Source organism: Buceros rhinoceros, unplaced genomic scaffold (genome assembly GCF_000710305.1).
Source record: "Buceros rhinoceros silvestris isolate BGI_N320 unplaced genomic scaffold, ASM71030v1 scaffold10759, whole genome shotgun sequence".
Lineage (NCBI taxonomy): Eukaryota > Metazoa > Chordata > Aves > Bucerotiformes > Bucerotidae > Buceros > Buceros rhinoceros.
Window position 1 is genome coordinate 67,587 of NW_010429763.1, and position 20,387 is coordinate 87,973.

The 20,387-nt window shown below is 41.9% G+C and overlaps 1 protein-coding gene across 1 annotated transcript in view; it reads right to left on the minus strand.

The window, feature by feature from the left end:
* The window catches only part of CD38 (CD38 molecule), a 22,971-nt gene extending 2,668 nt beyond the window's left edge, over positions 1 to 20,303 (minus strand). Inside the window, exons 1-6 of the mRNA XM_010142779.1 lie at positions 20,065 to 20,303; positions 5,965 to 6,094; positions 5,175 to 5,310; positions 4,309 to 4,391; positions 2,534 to 2,610; positions 1,728 to 1,820 (exon numbers count right to left, since the gene is read on the minus strand). Of these exons, the coding sequence (XP_010141081.1) occupies positions 1,728 to 1,820; positions 2,534 to 2,610; positions 4,309 to 4,391; positions 5,175 to 5,310; positions 5,965 to 6,094; positions 20,065 to 20,303 (758 nt within the window). The remainder of the gene's footprint in view (positions 1 to 1,727; positions 1,821 to 2,533; positions 2,611 to 4,308; positions 4,392 to 5,174; positions 5,311 to 5,964; positions 6,095 to 20,064) is intronic.
* Between the last annotated feature and the right edge of the window lie 84 nt (positions 20,304 to 20,387).

A 20,387-nucleotide genomic window follows, 5' to 3' on the forward strand; every position in this document is an offset into this window, starting at 1 on the left:
TGCCTCCTGCCACTCTGTTTTAACAAGGGCCTGTTTCAGCCTCCTCCATCTGTAGAAGCCCCAATTTGTATATTTTTTTTCATCCAGCTAATGGTTTCGTGAAGCATGTAGCAATGTCATACCTTTGAGATCTTTCTGTTTCATTTGCTTGAAATAGCTCAAGGGGCCCCAAAGCCGTAGTGAAAGCATTGACAAATATCATAGACACAGAGGGAGACGCTGCAAAAGACTTGTTACCTTGGGATAAAAATTACCTCCTGGTCCAGAGTGTAGGACACACATCAGGGCAATAATGCAACACTGGGGCAAATCCAGTTCCTAACATATGGCATTAGCGGAAAGCAGAGCCAGCTGTTCTTTGTTTACTAGATTTGTCAGATGCTATCGGTCTTTCAACATGGAATACAAATCCGAAGATAAAAGGAATACATATTTTTGGAGCTACCCTCCCTGTTTCAGCTTGGGAGTAAGCAGAAAATAAAAAGGAAACTGCTGTGAACTTGGCACAGGAGGAGGATGTGTCAAGAAGGCTGGCAGGGCATTGGGTTGTTAAAGTTGTTGAGAAGGAACATGATGGATTTTCTGATGCTGGGAGAAAAGTTCAAGTGTAATGTCTGGGGGAAATAATGTACAGATTATTCAATGTCCTTTTCTCCAGCAAACCTCTATGCAATGGGCCACAAAAGGATGTGTGGCATGCTGACCACAAGATAGATGCTTGCCTGTGAGCTGTGATAGATGTGTCAACTTGTGTGACAAAGAGACGATTCTGAGTGTCTGGGCTAGCTGCAACAGTGGAGCTGGTACTGTGTTAGTCAGTGAGGCTGTCTGCAAGGGTCTCTGCTGGGTCCACACTCATTCCTGAGTTGCACTACATCATCATGGCCTGCTTCCTGACCCACAGCATCAAAACTACTGCTTCCATCATGGGTGGTCCTTAGGGATGGGAGAAAGCATGGCAGTGCATTATAACCATGTGAACCACAGAACAAGCTCTGAAGATAGAGGTCAAAGGCACTGAGCCTCGCACTTAGTGCTTGAAATGTGATAGATCTGCAAATGAATCTGATTGGGATAGAAAAGGTCACTCAGAAAGGCTCAGATGTGATTTGAGGTCACTGTTCTGGTATCAGGAATTCCAGTAATACCAGTAATGGTAAGCATTTAAACTACAATTTTGTTATTAAATATCATAGAATCATTTAGGTTGGAAGGGACTGATTGAGCTTATCTCACGTAACCAATATCAGGTAAAACAGTTGCACAGGACCCAGACCCCTTTTGAGTATGATCACAGATGGAGAGTCCACAACTTCTCTAGGAAAACTGTTCCTGTATTTGAAATTATTTTATCAATAAAGGTTCTGCTCAGCATAATTTCTGTGGACAAACATATAGCCTGCTCTGTGACTTCAGTGCTGCACCCATAATAAAGAGCTCAGTGGAGTTGGAAGATATTTAAAGGTCATAGGACCTCTTGAAAGCAAGGAAAATATCACTGTGTCTTAGCTATAAGTGTTCAAGAGTATCTACAAAAATTACTAAACAAAACAACAAGACAAATGTTGTTCTTTCCAGTAAAGTAAGCAGCTAGGAGAGGGAATGTAGAGCAGGCTTCATGAGCAGGTTTAAGACAGTGTCACTGTTAGAGACAGTCACTTGTGAGAAGCAAGCTGTACTGTCTGCTTTTTACACACCGCTCGTCGTTTCGTACCAGAGTGACTTACCTGTGAGGTCCACCAATGTCATGCATAAGCCAAATGTGTACTGCAGAGACTTTGTCTGGATTTAAGTTTAAGATCTCAATACTTCCAAAGATGCTGTAAGAATGGGACATGAAAGAAGCGAAACATTGTTAGTTATTGGAGAAAGACGTACAGTGTATTCCCCAAGAACTGGTGCTTATTAGTGCTGCTGTTGTTCTCAATAATAGAATGTTACCTTGCCAATGGATTTTCACAGACTATTTAATTATCTTACAGTAAAATACTTTCTCCTCGTTCTTATTTCACTTTCAAGAGAACTTTTGAAACTGTCTCTAGACCGAGACAAGCTGAAGTTTTTCCACCTTTAGTACCTTTTCTCCAGTTCAATTTACTGGCTATTGGTTTGGTCTAATGCAAGGGAAATGAATGTGGCTGTTCCCCCAGCCAGCATATTCTTCATGTTTCAGTATTATTCAAGATTTCAGTTCCAGGCAGTTAACCCAAGGAAGCACAGTCTTGAGGGGTAAAATCCAATCAGCTCTATGAACAGGTAGCAATATAACATGATATTAATAAATAAACTGTAATAATAGTTACTTCATTCAGTAAGAGCACACTGGAAACCCCACCGGCATACCCCCTGAAGAATTTTAATTACAGTCACTGTACAGAAGGAGTGAAGTGAACCAGCCCTACAACAGCCAGTGGTTTAGAGCCTTACATGAGTTTACCAAAAATCCATTCTGCACTATGACTCACTGCCAAAGACACATTCGCCAGCGTGCAGGCCCCACAGAAACATGTCTGGTAGCATGCTGAGTAAATACCTGCTGTTTCTGAAAGCTCCAGCTTCTATTGATCCATTCAGCATCACCTGAACCACCCCACAGGCTGCTTCTGCAAACTGAGCAAAACAAATGAACAGACGTGCAGTGCTGCATCAGACTCAGGCTAGCAGAAATTACTGTACCTTCTTTGATAGCACCAGAACTGTCTTACACAAGCAGAGGATCCAGCCAATATTTTTGTAGAATTTGTCAGTGCAAAAAAAAAAAAAAAAAAAAAGCCTCTAAAGGCTATGGAAAAACTGTGATAAAGCTGCGTTAGCCAGCTATGAATTGGCAGTCTGAGGCTGCACAGGACTAGTATAGTAACTTTGCTGTCACTGCTGTTTTCAGGTTTGGGGTTTTTTTTTCCAGAGCTCCAGCAGCTACAGTTGCCTGATGGGGCTGTAGTAACTTTTGGAACAATCCTCAGACTGCTTTAACTCAGATGATGAGAATGAGCCAGGACAGAGGTATCACTAGTTTAAGATTATGCAAACCATCGAGTATTCATTACCTTGTGACCCATGCTCTGTATTCTTTTTGCTTGGGATTTTTCTTCCCAGTGCTTTTAGTAAAACTCATCACTGAGTTTTGTTTGATTTGATTTTTAAATTACTGGATCATGTAACCACTGCTCTTCCATTTGTTAAAACTCATGTCTAAATACTTAAAAACTACGGAGATTACAACAAAAAGTACCCAGTATAGATACATAATTCATTGGTAAGACAAAGAATTTTTAAAAGGCTTAACACAGGTGACCATACTTATGGTCACCTTCTGTAAGTATGGAATCTTCCAAGTCCTCTTGTATCTAAACAACGTGATTCACTATGTGTAACTTTCTAATGTAACGACACGAGTAAATCTTTAATTTATTTGGACTACAAAGCCTGCAGTCAAGCAAGCCTGACTCTGTATGATGGTTTACGCCTCCCCGACTCTGCAACTGAGGGGATTAATGAGAAGACAGAACTGTTTTGAGCTTGAAAAACTTGTGTACATGAGTTTTCCACAAAACACTTTTTTTTAATGGAGAGTAGGCTTTTTCTTACACAGACAAAAGCTCAAGCATACAGGAATGCTTGTTTTCCACCTGAGCAGTTATCTACTAATAGTCACACCGAGGACTAACTCTTGAGAGACATGTAAATGCAGGAGGGGTTGTGGAAGTTTTTTCTGTAAAGTCCTGATTCAACAAAGCCAGCCTAAATCCTTAACTGGGACTAGCAGGATCTAATTCATGTCATGGGAATTGGCATGTGCATATGGAGACATCACAGAAACCTTGCCAAATATTGTTGTGGAAGGACGTGCTCTTCAGGTTCATTCCTGCAAGGTGCAAGGGGAGTCTCAGCTGCTTGGAAAATTTCTGTGCCAACTTGGGCTCTGCTCTCAATATTAACATGCCAAAATGTATTTTATTTTAGTAATTTCAGCCCTGTGATTTAATTAAGGAGGTGTTTACTGTTATTGTGAGCATTATTTCCAAAGCTCCAGCTGTCTGCCAAGTGTTGTGCTAGATACTGGCACAGTCTGTGTGCACAAATAAGAATGCCCAAACTACAGTGACATTAAATATTGTACATAAACTATGGGACTGTGGAAACACAAATTTCCAATGCTAGGGCTTTTAGCATCTGAAGCTAAAGCTCAAGTTAACTTGTACTGTTCCATGGTTTACGTCCAATCTGCAAACTCACATTTTTGGCAGTGTCAGGAACTTAGTGCCTTTCAACACTCTCGGATTCGGGTAGATTTATTCTAGATCTTACCATCTTGGATGCCGTTTTCCAGAACACAGAGCTAGGGTTGCTCTCACATTCACTTCGTTTTGGACAAGATTCATAGTTGATTCCTGAGACAAAATATGTTTATAGAATAGCTTAAGTAAGAATGAGTATTGTTGCAATGTTTATATGGCTTTGATTAGAGCTGATTAACAAAGGCAAAAAGATTTGCCCCCTACCAAAGCAAGAAAGCTACATGAGAAAAGGGCTCTAAGAGGAAAAGGAATCTGCATGTGTGCAAAGGTCTTCCTGTTTGCTCACGTTTCAGGGGGCAGCTGCAGGCTATATGCAAATAATTCTCAGAAAACTGAGAATGGAAAAACACATAGTCCTAAATGTGAAAAACAGATTGGCTCTTGACAAACACTGTCCAATCGTATTGAAAACTTAAACTTTGCCCAACATTTTCAGTAATACCAGCCCAGCTGTGAGGTTGCTAGCCTTAAGCACCAACCCAGGAGTCAGCATTAACCCCAGGGTACCTACACGTTGCCCCCACCACTTTTGCCTGGCCAATGGCAAGGACCTTTTGGAATGACATTCTTGTTTTGCCATTTGTTCCAGAGAAGTCACAGGAAGGATGTCAGTAACCTCGACAGAGAGGGCTAGATGAGACCATTAGTCCAAGCAGCAGCTTGGTGTTTTAATAACAGAAAAAAGCTCTGGCTTTTAAAATAACCTAAGTATTACTTTCAGTTTTTGATAACACGGGGCTGAAATACAGTTAAGGTTTTAAATTCAATTACAGGAAAAGAATATGTGAAAAGTAGGGTGTTTAGGTCTAGATATACAAAAGAATAATATTGAATTCCAGTGCTCGTATTTGTTTCACAAAAAACAGGACTTATTACCTGGGGCAGAGGGGTCTCCACACCATGAAACCCTATCAGCCATATAACCCAACAAGGTATCCTCCAAGGTAAGGAAATTTTGATTGGATTTTGTGTAACGATGAACGAGGTCACTTGTCTTGCTCCAAAACAGTGACTGTGAAATAAGGTACAATGTCTAATAAGTGATACTTATACTAGAGCTGGTCAGAAAATTTTCCTAGAGAAAACCAAATGTTTTCATTATAATGAAGGAGTCTTAGTTTTTATTGAAATGCTCCAAGTTCACCTTAGTGGGTCAGTTCTTATTTCTGTACCCCATGCTTCCATTTCCAAAATGTTTTAGGGTGGTTGTCTTTTGTGAAAATGCATTAGTTCAGCCTGTAAAGGTTTTGACTAGTTCTCATAGGATATGTAACTAATTTGTTGTGTACCTCTGACCTGCACATGGGTGAGCAGCTTTTTGGAAGCAGTGTCCCTCTAAAAGTATGACAGCATGCTCCTTACAGAGAGCCGTATGCTCAGGGAACAGGGTCACCTTTGTCACTTTACCAGGATGACCCCAGCACTGAGGTTTGAGGCAAGTCTTCCAGAGGGATGATTTCCAGAAATAGATAATGAGCAGGGTTACTGGGGTCCAAAGGTGATAACCACAGGGCTATTGCAATAAGTGACGGTGGAAAATATCATCCTCATAACCTGCAGACCTTCACAATCATTATGGACAAGATCCCCTCACTCACAGCACTGCACAGACATGCCATCCCACAACAACACTACTTAAGCAGCTCACCAAGCATTGTACCGTTACCTTGTTACAGGATATAGGATGACTTGCTAACTCCATTAAAGGCTCATAATCTTCTGATGTAATATTACAGGGATTCTTGTAAATGAACGCATGTTTTAATGATTCCCATATCTTTAGGCAATCCTTATCTCTGCCGAAAGATTAAAACAAAGTTAATTAGTATTTATGAGCATTTATGGCTGTGAAAGGAACTCCTGTTCTGGTCAAACACCATGAATCAGATTTTAAAAGACTTTCAACTATGCTCAGGCACCAAAATATATTATCATTACAAAAGCAGAGTATCTTCAGCAAATTAAGTATAAACTGAGGAATAAGCAGTTCTAAAACATCTTTCTTTCTTTACTGCATTTTAAATTACTGATTATTGCAATATCTGAATGCCCTAGTTTATGTTTTTGTCCTTTAAAAATAGCAGTGCAGATACCACATAACCAGAAGATCAAATTCCTTGGCTATTCATTCCAAACCATGAGAAGCAATGTGGCAGACTGTAACTTGTACATTTTAAAAATATGGCTGAAGGATACTTCCTCCGCACATATAGCGAGTCAAAAACAGCCCCACATGTCCCCCTGCAGAGCATTCGACTCTACACAATGATATCTATAACTTATCTAAGCCAAAAGCAGGGGTCTGGCTGGTTTGCACCTGAAGTTATTTTCATCTGTGCTCTAATTTGCAGCTATTGACTTTGCTGGAGCAACAGCTGATTTGCACACGTATAACCAAAACTCAGATCAGGTGCTTGGTCTCCAGTGAGTTTTTTCAGTCTCCTTCTGATCCTTTAGCATGTTACATGTCCTGGCCCTTTTGCTCTCACTGGTGTGAGTCAGAGAAATGCCACTGAAATTACGTGGGGGGAACTGCTTCATGCCACTACACAACCCTATCACCTCAGCCCACGCTTGTTTCTTAAGCTGCTGCTTCGTCAGCCTAGGAAATAAAGCACCTCCCTGCTGACAGAAGCAGGACTCCTTTCCTACTGCCAAGGGGAAATTTGCGGCACAGTGCAAGCAAGCAATCCCATCTCTGTACTGCAGTAGTGCCACTCTCCCTTCCTGGGGCTGCAGCATACTGTTACATTTGGGATGGCTCAGGACATTGCTTTCTTGTGCTTGAGGTAACAAATGAAAACTTTGCATTAAGATAATCCATAATTATTGTCTGTCTAGTATGTGTTTTCCAGGCAGTCACCCACTGCTGCACTTCCCTCCTCTTCATGCTCCCATAGTTCCAGGCCCAGTGGAAAGCCTGCCCCTTTCATTACGGCAGTGACAGTAATGCAGTGATTCTGCATCCTCCTCTTCCCTATTTTTATGTAAATTTAAAACGCTGACTGCGCTATCCTGCTGTCTGAATGGAGCTATTCTGACAGTCTTTGACTCATCCACTCTTTCTTCACTGTTTGCAATCATCTCCCAGTGTGTTCCTACTAAAAGCGGTTTAAGCAATGGACTTTGTCTGTGTGAAGAAACTTATGCCTTCAGAGCACTATAAAAATAGCACTGATCTATTAGTTCATGACAGACGCGCAGCTGCAGGCTTTGGTACCAGCTGGTATTTGGGTAACATATAGGATGTGGAATTTGATTAGTCTTAAAAATAATCCTAAAAGGATTAAGGAAAACAGCAGTAATTCATTGAAGGTTTCCAAACATTTTCAAATATTCCCTACAGTTGTGCGATCTCATTCCTACTACTAATCTTGATCACAATTTCTACTGAGAGCCTATTTGAGCATCAGAGGGGCAAAGCAGAATGTAGAGAGCTGAGCTGGTGTATTACACGGGCCATGTCTAAACTGTGGGACCCAGAACCCCTGGTCAGGTCCTGGCCACTTCCTCACTGTCTGAATATGAACAGAAAGTAGACATCATGCAAAGACAAGGCCAGTCTTCTCTCTGTGTCCAGAAGAAAGTGACAGCACCTGACAGCACTACTTACTAGAGGGAATGCCTCTATCAGACTCACTACAGGGATTTGGGCCAGGATCACACCAGAAAGGATTAGGCAGTCCATGGCCTTCCTTCCCTTCTGGCTTTATTTATGCAGTAAAAAAAAAAAAAAAATCTAACTTAGCAATACATATGCTGTTGGCTATTGGGAAGTCATACCACCAAGGTGGTTACCACAGCAGGTTTCCATGCCCACCTTCTTCCAGTCCTCCTCTGTTAAGGGTCTACGGTAGATACATCCTCATCTCTCACTCTTGGAGCACCCAAGTGCATTATGCTGCAGAGCTCTGTCTGGGCTGCAGATATCCCACAGCCTCACCCTGCTGATTTAAAATAAACTTGGCTATTGCCACTCTACAATGCTGCCTGAAACAGGGATAGAGCCTGGAGGCAGGGATAAGGGAAGTCAGCCTGGAGGATCTCCAGCTGTATGGACAACCAGGGCAATTCTGGTCACATGTCAAACTTCATTTCTTACCATGCCAGTGTGCCACAGGGGCAGCTCCAGCTGTGTTAGGTAGGGACCACACTTCTTGTCTATACGAACCAAATTTACCTCCAGGTAAGTAAAGACTAACAACAATGGTGATTTTTTACTGGGCCACTGTCTTTTATCCAGAAGCCTAAATGCTCTTTCAGTTAGAGTCACTGTAGAACTAAGAATCCAAACTGCAGGTGCTCTAGGGAGCACAGTCATTGCTTTGCTCTTGCACTGTCATGTCAGGGAGTACTCAAACGTTTTACTTAGCAGAATTTAACTTGGGTGTATTAAATTTTCTCCTGGAGGACCCTGTCTCTGACTGCAAACTGACCATCCTCCCAACTTTAGGGGTTGGCAGGTTGTAAATACATGTCCCCGCCACATAGGATTACAAAATGACCACAGTGAGTCAGCCAAAAGAGAGGGCTACTGGTGATTAAGGGGTGACGTTACGGAATAGGCAGCTGGCCCCTTTGCTTTACACAGCCAACAGTATCATAAAGACAATTTACAGGGCTTGGCTGTAAGCACTGGTACATCTACAGACATTTATATGGCTCACACTTTCTAATCTGTCAAATTATTTGTCCTCCTGGCAGGACTATCTTGGTTTGGTTTTTTTTTAGCTACTCCTGAAATGTGTTGTATGTAATGGTGTTAACAGCCACAGGTGACAGCTGGTTACCTGGTCGCTTATTCTTTCATACTGCAAAGCTTTTCAGCATGGTCTCAGAAGACAAAATATTTTTCAAGGAATCATAAGGAAACCCCCCTTTTTTTCCCCAAAGCAGAGAGGTAAGTGACAGACAGAGTACAAAGCACTTCTGCTGCTGGACTCAATCATGGCTGTGAGAAGCACAAAGCAACAGCCATCCAGGTGATTCATGACCCTGCCAAGACAGCTTCCTAAGTCACAAATTCAAAGCAACAGCTTTCTAGCATTTCAGGACACCAAGGTCAGTACTTGATGATGTGCAAGGATATCCCTCATATCTGAGAGAAGAGGCTTTATCCACAGTCCTGGCAGAGTTGAGCAAAACTGTGTTGGATGTCACAGAAGTGGTAAGGCTTAGCCTTCAAACAGGAGAAGCTCTTCTGCAGCTGGTAATCAGTGTGGTACTTTTAGCTATACCACACAGAAGAATGATAAGGCATGAAGATGAGCTTTTATAGAAACTAGGCAATTTCAGTGTTGTTTTAGAAATCAAAATACAGATCTCCAGTGTAAAAAAATCCATACAAAAGCTAAACAGTATTTAATTCTTTCTGTACAGTTTTACAACCAAATAAAAATAATTCACTGATTTTCCATTGGAAAACTACTTCTCTGATATGAAATAGAGGTTTTGCCGCACACCTTGAAGAGACTACCAGTCACATAGAACAGCAATTTTAGTTGATATATGAAAAAATAAGCAGTGAGAATTCTTAAGACTCCTTAATCCCAGCTCCAGGAGGATACGCCACTCTTCCCAGCCTCACTGTTGAGGTAGACACTATTAATAAAATTTCACCTGTCTCTTTTCTCAGCACAGCAAATAAATATTTGTCCAGTGCACAGCATTTAACTACACTGAGTAGAGATAAGGGCAGAGACCTGCCATAGCTCTGGGCCTTGTGAAAACAGAATGAGAAGTTTGCTGGCAGTTGGTATGTTGAAAATCCCAGCAAGAAGAGTTTCAGGTTGAAACAAGCACATCTGCCTTGCCAAAACATGCCTGAGAAAAAACCTGTCCTCTTAAAGCTGCTCCCAACTCCTCATCAGGAAATTCTCAGTCATGAAATGGAGTGATTTCATTTTCTTTCTTGGTTTAAAAAGGAAGGAATGGTGCAACAGAGATCACCAGTCTACTGGTTAATTAAATTCACCTAATTCAGGTACAACAGTCTATATGTGAATGTATTTATGTACTGCACTGCTGCGGAGCTCGTGGGCTCTCCTTCTCTGGGCTTTGTATGTTTTGGGTTGCATATTAATTCTGCATTGTATCTACAAATATCATCTCTTTATGCATAATGGATTTCTTCCTTTGAGGCTAGCTTTGTTTATGCTGAAATATTTAAGGCTTTTTACACTGCTACAGAATCTGAAATATTTCATCCAAATTCAGTGACATATAAAATAAATATACTCTAATTTTATGTTTATTTTTTCAAGCTTTTTTTTATGATAGAGTTTGGGAAATGTTGGTAAATGTGAAATAATAACTAACGGACTTAGAAGGAACACTGTGAAACCTGCTGTAAACTCAAACACTAAATCCACAACCCTGTCTCTGGAAAGTGAGGATTGCAGAACTTGCCTTATGACCTTTTGGAGACAGAGCGAGCATTGAATAAAGGCAGGGATACAAATAACCATTCAAACTACATTTCCTTATTAGATCCAATATTATGTATACTGCAGAGCATATCCTGCATTTGTATTTGTCCTTACATTTGGGTAGAAGTTGCATTTTCCAAAGAATTTCAGTATTTCTATCCATTTACCTTTTATATGAATATCACATTAATCTATCAGACAGAAGCTGGGTCCAAGAATGTTTCATTAGCAGCTATTTGAGCAGCCAAACTTTAATGTGCATATTAGGAAAATGGACAGTTTCTGCATCATTGTTCCTTGCATATCAGTACACTGGTCTGGCTAACCTTGAAAGAGTATCCTTTCACTTAAAGGAATGGGATGCCATTGAGCTACTGAGGAAATCACTATTAATATAGATTTTTTTTCCTTTAACTTTGTAATTTTATTTTTTTCTTTCACTGGACATGACAGAGCAAGTTCATCCCCAATTGAAATCAATTTAATTGGTATAATATCAAGTATAAGTTTCATCCCTGCTGATTCCAGTTACACCAAGAACACTGTCTTGTTTTCAGTTCAGCACTGGACTGACGCTGGATTCTAAAAATAGCTAAGAAAAGCTGTGTTTCCTTGGGCTGTATTGCCTCTATTTTTTTACTCAAAAATTTGAGAGAGATGCTTCAAGTATGGGACCCATTTTAAATTTACAAGTGAAAATCTATTTCCAGGATTTGTTCTGGAGAACTCCTATCAACTCGGCCCATATTGTTCAAATCACTCTACCAGGCAAACACACTTCCCCGATGAGACATGGTCTTCCCTGCAACCAACAGCAGGTTTTCAAAGGTCCTGAGTTTTCTTCCTAAAGCATGACAACGTCGTCAGGCCATGCTGAGATTTTAATTGTGGCTCTGTGGTGACATTCTTAAGTAAGAGCTGGAAACATCTCCCCGAGTCCTTAATGTAAGTGGCCTTTGCAGGGATCAAACCTCACCACAGCTGCAATTTGTGTAAGAAAATCCTTCTCATTTGCTACCACCATTAGCCAAAACAGTAATGCAGTACACAACTGAACACTCAGAAATCTGGCTCTTTTAAAAAGTCGGTGAGAAGCCTGTGGTTGTAACAAAGCTCCTTAAAGGCATAAGGCCACACTTTGCTGGGAGTCTGAGACATCATCTTCATCCGTGAAAGGCCAGACATTTCAAAAGGAGAATGCATACCAAGCCTATAAACGGTGCAACAGTATTTCTGCATCTAACAGACCTATCTTTGTCTGTGTGATAGTTTATCTGCCTCTTTCAGGTAAACCGTGCTGGCTGTGGAGAGCAGTGCAATATATACATCCATATTCAATTTATTTTTTCATGTGAGCTTATGATTAGCCATGTCTTTATGTTGTCAGAAATAATGCAATGAACAATAACCCTTAAGCCTGAGTTCAGAGGAAGCCCTCAGTAACCCAGAATCCTTTACTACCTTTTTGCCCTAAGCATTTCTGTTTTTTCTTCTGTTGTCCCTTCATTTTCCCCAACCTTGCCATGTCTCGCCGCTACTTTGGAGTAGGTTTTTTTGAGCCGCTGCCAAGCCCAGCGCAGGCAGCTGTAGTTGTGACTTCTCTGCAGTCAACTTGAGCAGCGGGTGCGAGGAGCTATACTCAAGGAGCACACTGCCATCACGCGGGAGATGGGACTTCTCAGGAGCAGCAGCTGAGGTCAGCCCCAAAGATGTGCGGTCCTTCATGCCGGGAGATAGTCCAACCCATCTCCAGAACATTGTGTCAGAAAATGGGTACATGTGTACGATGGATCAGCTTTGCTCCTATTATTCTAGCACCAAAAATCTCCCATCAGGTATCTTTGTGCTAAGAATCAGATAAAGGGAGTTAAGAGAGATCAGCCAATGTGCCGATCAGCCAAATTGCTGTGGATTTGAGGAGACTTCTGCCCGCTGCTTTTAGCATTAGGATAATGGAGATGGGGAAAATTACCAAGGGAAAGGATGAAGGAAACAAATCATGGAGGAGCTGTCAATCTCAACATCTTCAATGAGCACTAGCCTCAACAACCCACTTAGTTTAATTATCGAAAAGCATCTGCCACTGTAACATTTATGGTAATTGACTCTTTTCAGTGTAAGAATGACATATTTCTGGCAGCTTTATCTTGTAAGGATTGCTCTCTGTTAATTAAATAGTTCAAAAGCCAGTAGGGTGGGACAAACTGACTGGGAGTAGGGATAGAGATCCAAAACTCTGCCACAGAGAAATGACTTCCGGAAAGGCTGCCTGTAGGCAGAGCAATTAAATTTTCCATGGCAGAGGTGGGGAGTCTGGAGGTCTGGAAAAAGAAGTACAAGGTGAGATTTCTCTTGGGTGCGCCTCAGGGCTGTGTTGTTCATCTATGAGGAATGACCTGGAACAAATGACAGCTCCTTGTCATGCCGGTCCTTCACCTCTGGTGGGAATGAGGAGGTTTTAAGGGCAGGTGTATTTGTGGCTTTGGTTTATAGCTCCTGGAGTATTTTATATGAGTCAGGAATTGATGCTCCAGGACAATACTAAGCCTTATCACCCTTCTGGGAAGGGTGGAACCAAGTGATGGCAGCTATAAACCAGTGAAAAGTTCATCCACATATGCAGATTTTTTTTTTATTATTTTGCTGACTGGATTTCAGGTTTCCTGAGCGGAAAAACAAGTTTTTAAGAAGACAGTGTTTTCAGCTATGCTCTGTAAATGGAACACAGCCTCTAGAAGGGCAGAAGTCTCCCCTGGACTGCATTTTGACAGAGGGTCATAGTTGTTCTACTGTTTAAGCTTTCAAGAGAGGACCATGTTATCAACAGATATAGAAGGAACAAATACAAGCTTCCATCTTAACCCTTCATTAGAAAGTGTATTTTCAGTATTGTTTTATTTTTAATATTGAACTTGGAAAAACATTTCTAAAGGAAGGATCTAAACAAAAGTATGTTATATCCAGGAAACACTTAATAGCTTGATGCCATTGTGGAATCTTTTTTCACCATAATATGAATTTGAAGTACACTGGGGTTTTTTTATAGGACTGAAACTGCTGGGATGTGGCATAAATGCAGAAAGTCAGGAGAATTTCCTGCTTCAAGGGTGGCATGTGTCAGCAGGACAAAGAGAAGGGAACAGATCAGATATTTAGTATGACTGTGAGTGAGCTCCTTCCTAATACCTTAGTCTGGCATTATCTCCTGGGAAGATATACTGAATCTTGAGCATTTGATTTTACCCTCGGACTTTGGAGGGAGAATTTCATTGATCCTACAGGGGAAAAGATCTACTCCTCCTATCCTTATGGATAACTAAAGTGATATTTCCCCATGGTACTTTGAGGTGTTAAACAATTCTCAAGTTATATCTTACCAAAGGCAGCTGAACATCACCACCTCTGAGCACAGCTCTTTTCACTGACATCTCAGTTACAGGAGAACTGAAGCAGGGAGAGGTGGGAGGGAACAGGATTCCCCTTTTCAGCAACAAAAAGCTCTTAGATTGGCTCATCCGAACATTTAATAATTTCAGTCCTAGAGTGGTGCTATAGAGAGCCACCAGCCCTTGCTCTGTATAGCCAATTTTACAAAATCAAGGAAGAAGAGAGAAGTCAAACAACAGGCAGCTAAGTGTGCATGACTAAATAGCTGCATAAAGTTGCAGCAGAAAACTAACTTGAACAGTATTTCATCAACAAACACTTCTGATTAATGTGTAGAAGGCCAGTACAGACAGAATGATATTCGCTCTGGTATCCAGGGTTAAAACCAAAGCAGACTTTCACTGCAAGATTTTAATATATGATGTTGGGGTGATGCAGCATGTGTAGGCTAAACCAAATGTGAAAAATTATTTGAAATGCTACAGAGTCTTGCAGTAAGAACCATTAAGTATCTAACCACTGTTAAATAAATATAAGAACTCTGAGTTTACGGAAAATACATAGTAATTTAACAACAATTTTTATATTGTTGTTACATATATGTTTATATATATGTTATATATATTTATATTTCATTGGCACGTGAAATAGGGAGAGGAATTCTAAGAGCGTACACTGAAGTATTGTCAGAAATGTTCTGACTTGGGCATTTTAATAAGCAGTGAGTTATAATGATGATACAGTGTCCACCTTAATACTGGAGACAAACCAAAAGTACAACAACATCAACACCATTGTCCCTACAGATGAGCCAAATCGTTTCTGCATCACTGTTTGTCCTAGTTATCTAGTGGACCTCTTGCAAGTCTAAAAGCATTTTCTATAGAAATGAATAATAGGAAGGCACCTCTGGAGACTGTCCCTTGGTCCAGGGCAGGTTGCTTAGGGCCGTGTCCAGTCTGATTTTGAGTATCTCCAAGAATTTAAAAATCTAAATCCTGTGCAGTTTGATGTATGTTAAATTGAGAAGCTTTGGAAGTCTGCAGCATGCTCTACTGGAGGGCTAACACATTATAATTAGGTAGTAACACTGTACTCTTCAGAAGACTGTGATTCAGTAAAGGTTTCTCCTATGTAAGGCACCTTTTCTTAATGAAAAAACAAATACCAGGTAAGTTTCAGTATAATGTCATGGTTATACAAAATAAAGCTGAAATATTGTGACACTGGATCTAATCATGGCTGTTGTTTCTAGCCATTGCTTGACGTGAAAGTGTAAACAACCAGTGAACAAACGCAATGAAATTAGATTAAAAATGACTAGTAAAGCATGAAGGCAAAATGCTAAAGTAAGCATACAACAGACTGCAGATTTCTTTCTGGAGGAAATTGTGCTGCAAGTGCAATAGTATCTCAGGCAAAATCATGTTCCATATGTTCTTTTTGACATATCTTATCTCCATGTCCACAGGCGTGCAAGGGAGTGGAAAGGCAAAACGCATTTATGATCATGCACTCAGAAGACAAAACTCTCCTCGACGTACACCAACTTTTGCTAAATTTAATAGAACTATAGACTGTTAAAATTTGTTTTAACAGGAATTTGCCACTAACTATAAAGACAACATAAGCTGACCCAATCTTATGTAAGGGGGAATTATATCTCGTGTGTCCACACAACATTGTATGGAAAACGTACTGAAGTTCTACGCTTTGCACCTTCATCACTGGGTTTTTGCACTGCTTAGTCAGACACAGTGCGACTGCTGGGTCCTGACGGTCACGCACATTACTTACAAGAGTCCCTGTCTGCGATTAGGATAAAAAATAAGCTGGCCTGGCTTCAGCCATCATTAAATAGTAGTTCCTTGCAAGCTTGGCTTAGCTTGGGTGAATCAGAGATGAAGGAGTGACTGCAGATTTGAGGGGCAGTAGTCATTATCTGGGAATGAAAAAATCTTGAGCTGCAAATGTAAGAGGAGTTTACTTCTAGATCAAAAAAAAAAAATCATGGTTTGTGTTTTGGGGATAGTGATTGTGACCTTTCAGATAAAGTGTCTTCTTTCCTCCTTCCCCAGGTCACAAAGTGCTGATTATATCTGACGATCAGCACTTGTTTGTATCTGACAATTTGACTTGATTGTATCCGACAATTCAAACATGCTGAAGAGGAAAACCAAACCAGTTAACTTTGTATCAACAAGTTTCATGCTCTGTCTGTTGCTGCCTGTTCTCCCCAGCAGACATCAAGATGCAAAGCCATCATGAACAGCATCCTCTGAGTGATGGGTAAGTTACCGCATCACCACAACTGGTGTTGTCCAGCATTGCTCTTCTGAATGATCTAGCGCTGACCTGGCCCTGCACAAGCCTGCAGCTGCTGAGCGTGTGGCTCGGTGCACCCCATCGCGCTCCCCCCCTCTGATAAAAGCAGGGACCAATTCCTGCAAGCTTGAATTTGCCCCGCAGGGGACCTGGAGCATGAGCACGGCGAGTGCTCCGTCCGCCACCAGGGGGAGCCCGCATCAGCGGGAAAGAGCGACGGTGGGTCCAAGCCCCCCTCCTCCTCCACACCGGGCTGCCTGCGGCCGCCCCTCGGACACCGCTACAGCTCACGCCAACGGCCGCGGCCGGCGGGCGCGGGGCTGTCGCGAAACTAGAGAAAACAGAACGTGCAGCTTTTGTTCATGTGGGAGAAAGATAATATTGTGGAGCTGGGGCAAACGCTTGCTTTATCTCTGTCTTCCGGCAGCAGCCAGTGTTTTCCAGAGAAGCCACACAGAAACACCGCTCTGTAATGTCAGGATCTGGGTGTGCAATGCTCTGTGCAGGGGACAAAACCCCCAAAGCCTGATGCTGTATCGTCCACACGTTTTCTGAAAAATGAGGCGAATATTGAAAATGTATTATTTAAGCATTTGGTATTCCCTGCCGGTTTTTCCTGATCTTTGGCACAACAACAGGTCTATGCAGGAAGACTATCTGAGGAAACTGTTGGTGTACAAATGATACGAGCCATGTGGCCAGCAGCAGAAATAAAACCGAGGATCATATTGCACGCAGAGAGTTAAATAAAATTACTGCAAGCAGGTGCTGTATACAGTACCTGAGAATCACTGTCTAGTGAGCAAGTTTAATACAGCTCCTGAATGTTTTGATGATTTTGGAGAATAAGCAAATCAACAGGATAAATTCTGATAGCATGAGGTGCTTGCAAAACGTGACCGCAGACAGCAGCAGTTTTTCCAGTGGACTCGCTGAGCTTGAGTTCAGCCCACTGATCGTATCAGAAAAGAGTGGACCAAAGCGTGCCCACTGTGTATGGTGTCCAGGGCTCCCGTCAGATGAGGGAGAGTGCAAGGAGGTGCCCTCTAGGATTAAAGCAGTCGTGATGGTGAAGGTGTACATTAGCATGCCCATGGCCTTCTCACATGATTTGTGGCACACAATTGCATAAGCAGAGCTAAATGGGGGCTGAAGGCTTATGGCCTCTGTTAAATCCGTTTGTGATATTCAGAAACATTATAAAGTTCATATTCATATGTCAACAATCCCCCTTTTTTCCAAAACCTCTCAGGTATTCCAATTTGAGATACAGCACTCCAAAATGTAGTAAATAGCCACATTCATCAACTACTGCAGTGAACAGATTGCTATTTAAAAAAAAAAATCATAAAAGATGGAACTTAGTGGCTCTGATATAAAAAAGGAAAAAAATGAGGAAACGTCCATGAATTTACTATAAGCAGAGCTTTTTGAACAAATACACATGTTGGTGTCAAGGGGCAAGAACAGACTATGGAAAAATTTATGAGGAAATTAAAAGATTTCTAACCAAGGCAGGGAGGTTCACATGGTGGGAGTAGTGGCAACAAAAGTTCTGAGTATAGGACACAGCTTGCTCAGCTCATAAGCCTGCGTGAGTTTCTGCAGTTCCCTGTTCCTACTTCTTGTCTTTGATTAAGTGCACCAAAGATCTCTCATGACACAAGATCTAAGGCCTACGTTAACGATGAAAGAGCATGGGATGAAAGATACAGGGCTCTCTGATGTGTCCTCAAGACACCCACTCCATTACCAGAAAGTGCCAGTGACAGAACTGAGTGGCTGGTTACACGACAAACTGCGCTGAGCTCAGCAGGATCAGAAACGAGGCCGCTCAGGTTGGATTCGCAGAAAAGCACCTACATTTCTCTGTTCAGGACCCTCCTGAACATTTCAGGTCTACATAAATGAACATATTTTTCCTTTTTCAGTGCTCTTGGATAAATTTGTCTCTTAAATAAAATGAAACAAGAAAGAGTCCTACTACACAGAGATAATTTTATCTGAAAGTGAGCTCACAGCCATGAAGTTAGTAAACACTGCTGGATTAAGGATAGCACAAAATGTTATGACTTGTAAAAACCTTTTTAGAAAATTTATGATCATGGGTTTGTGATTTTTTTAAAGTGTTCTTGAAATAATTGTTTAAACAAATTATTCCCAATGATATTTGTGTTTCAGATTCAGACTGTGTTGTGAATGAAAACATATGTAACATTGGCTGAAAACATACACAAAAGTGGATTTTACACCTTCAGTACCCCAACTGGAATGAATAAAGGCTATTAGGCTTCAAGATAACTTCAGATTTAAATACTGAGTGTATACTTCTTTTAAAAATTAATATGTGCTTTTAGAAACAAGTACATGATCTGGCAAAAGCTTCAGGAGTTTTTAAATTTTATTTGTAAAAGAGTGCCCCTTCCCTTCACTAAACTCACTCGGGTGTTTAATGTAAAGCATGAACTTAAGTCTCTGCACACTCAGACCATGATTTTCCATGTTCCTCTTTCTCTTCAAATGCTGCAAACCAGCTTTTTTCATACAGCACTGCATATCCAAGGCCAACAGAAGTCCAAATGGAAGCAAACTACATACAGCTTTGTTCTCGTCAGCTCAGTGTCATGAAAATGAGAGGTAGTACTCACCTTTTCTAAGACAAAGACTAGGATGATTCTTTCTGTCACCTGGCCAAGGTGTGGGGCAGCCAGAAATGTCTGCGAGAGGCTTCCTGAGGACACAAAATACAGTGACCAGTGCCACCGAAGTGATGGCTGGGTCCCTGCTGAGACCCTGGCTGCCCTTCTGAGGGGCTGGGTATTCCCAGTACCCACAGGGGTACCCGGGGCACTCCTTATTTCATACTAAGCCTTTTCCTGCATCAAAGAGGGTCAGAAAATCAAGTTCTGGCCCATAATATGTTACTGCAAATCTGGGCCCACAGAGTCCTCTTCTGCAGCTGAGGAGCAGTGGGCGGCTCAGTGTGTTACAGTGTCAGCTGTGATGGGTTGAGCAGGGACCATCACTGGGTGAAGGTTCTGCCTGGGACCTCCATGCTGGCACTGCGAACCATCAGCATCCCTCTGTGCAAGCTGTCTGTGCTCATCACAAAATCCTACCTACGTGCTAAAAACACCTCTTTTGGATAACCCCAAGGTATTTCTCAATATGTCTCTAACATCTTTGCCCATCCTACAAATTTGTGCTGAACCTTGTCCTTTTTCTCACTCCTGTGTAGTTTCAGCTATGTGAATGCAGTGTGACACATTACAAGATTTTTGGCAGATCAGCTTTACAGCAAATTGCTCCACCTCCACATACGCCAATCTGTTAGAACCCAGCTTTTATTTTAGCTGGCTCTAAGAAAGTTTCAAAATCCATCTATGATCACATTTTGACCTAGGATTAGTATTACACTGGCTCTGCAGGTAGTTTCCTTAAAAAGCTGCCACTCAGGCACCAACAGTTGCTGTCTGAGTTTGTACATTTTGCGACAAAACAGGGGTCTTACTCCCCTGATTCCTCCCTGTCACTGCAAACCTAGTGGACACGGCCGGGTGGAGGTGAGAGGCAGCTCTCTTCTGTTCACTTCACACACCTGATGCACAACCACGACTGCTACTCACCCCAGCTCCGGGTATCGTGCCATGACATAGTTGTAGCATCTTCCCAGGATGACTTCTTGCAGATTCTTAGTGGTACCTCTGTCCTTCCACTTCAGCATTTTGGGACTGACCTCTTGCTTTCCGTGAGTCAGGAGGGAGGCCAGCACGACGGCGAGGACGAGGGCGGCCAGCAGGACCACGATCCCCACCAGAAGGACGGTGCGCTGCCGCGTCCGGGCAGAGCCCTGCTGGAAGGGCATCCTGCGAGGGCTTGGCGAGGAGCAGCAGCAACTGCTCTCCCAGCGCAAAGGGAAAACAGCTTTCTGGCGTGTCACCGTGCGCCG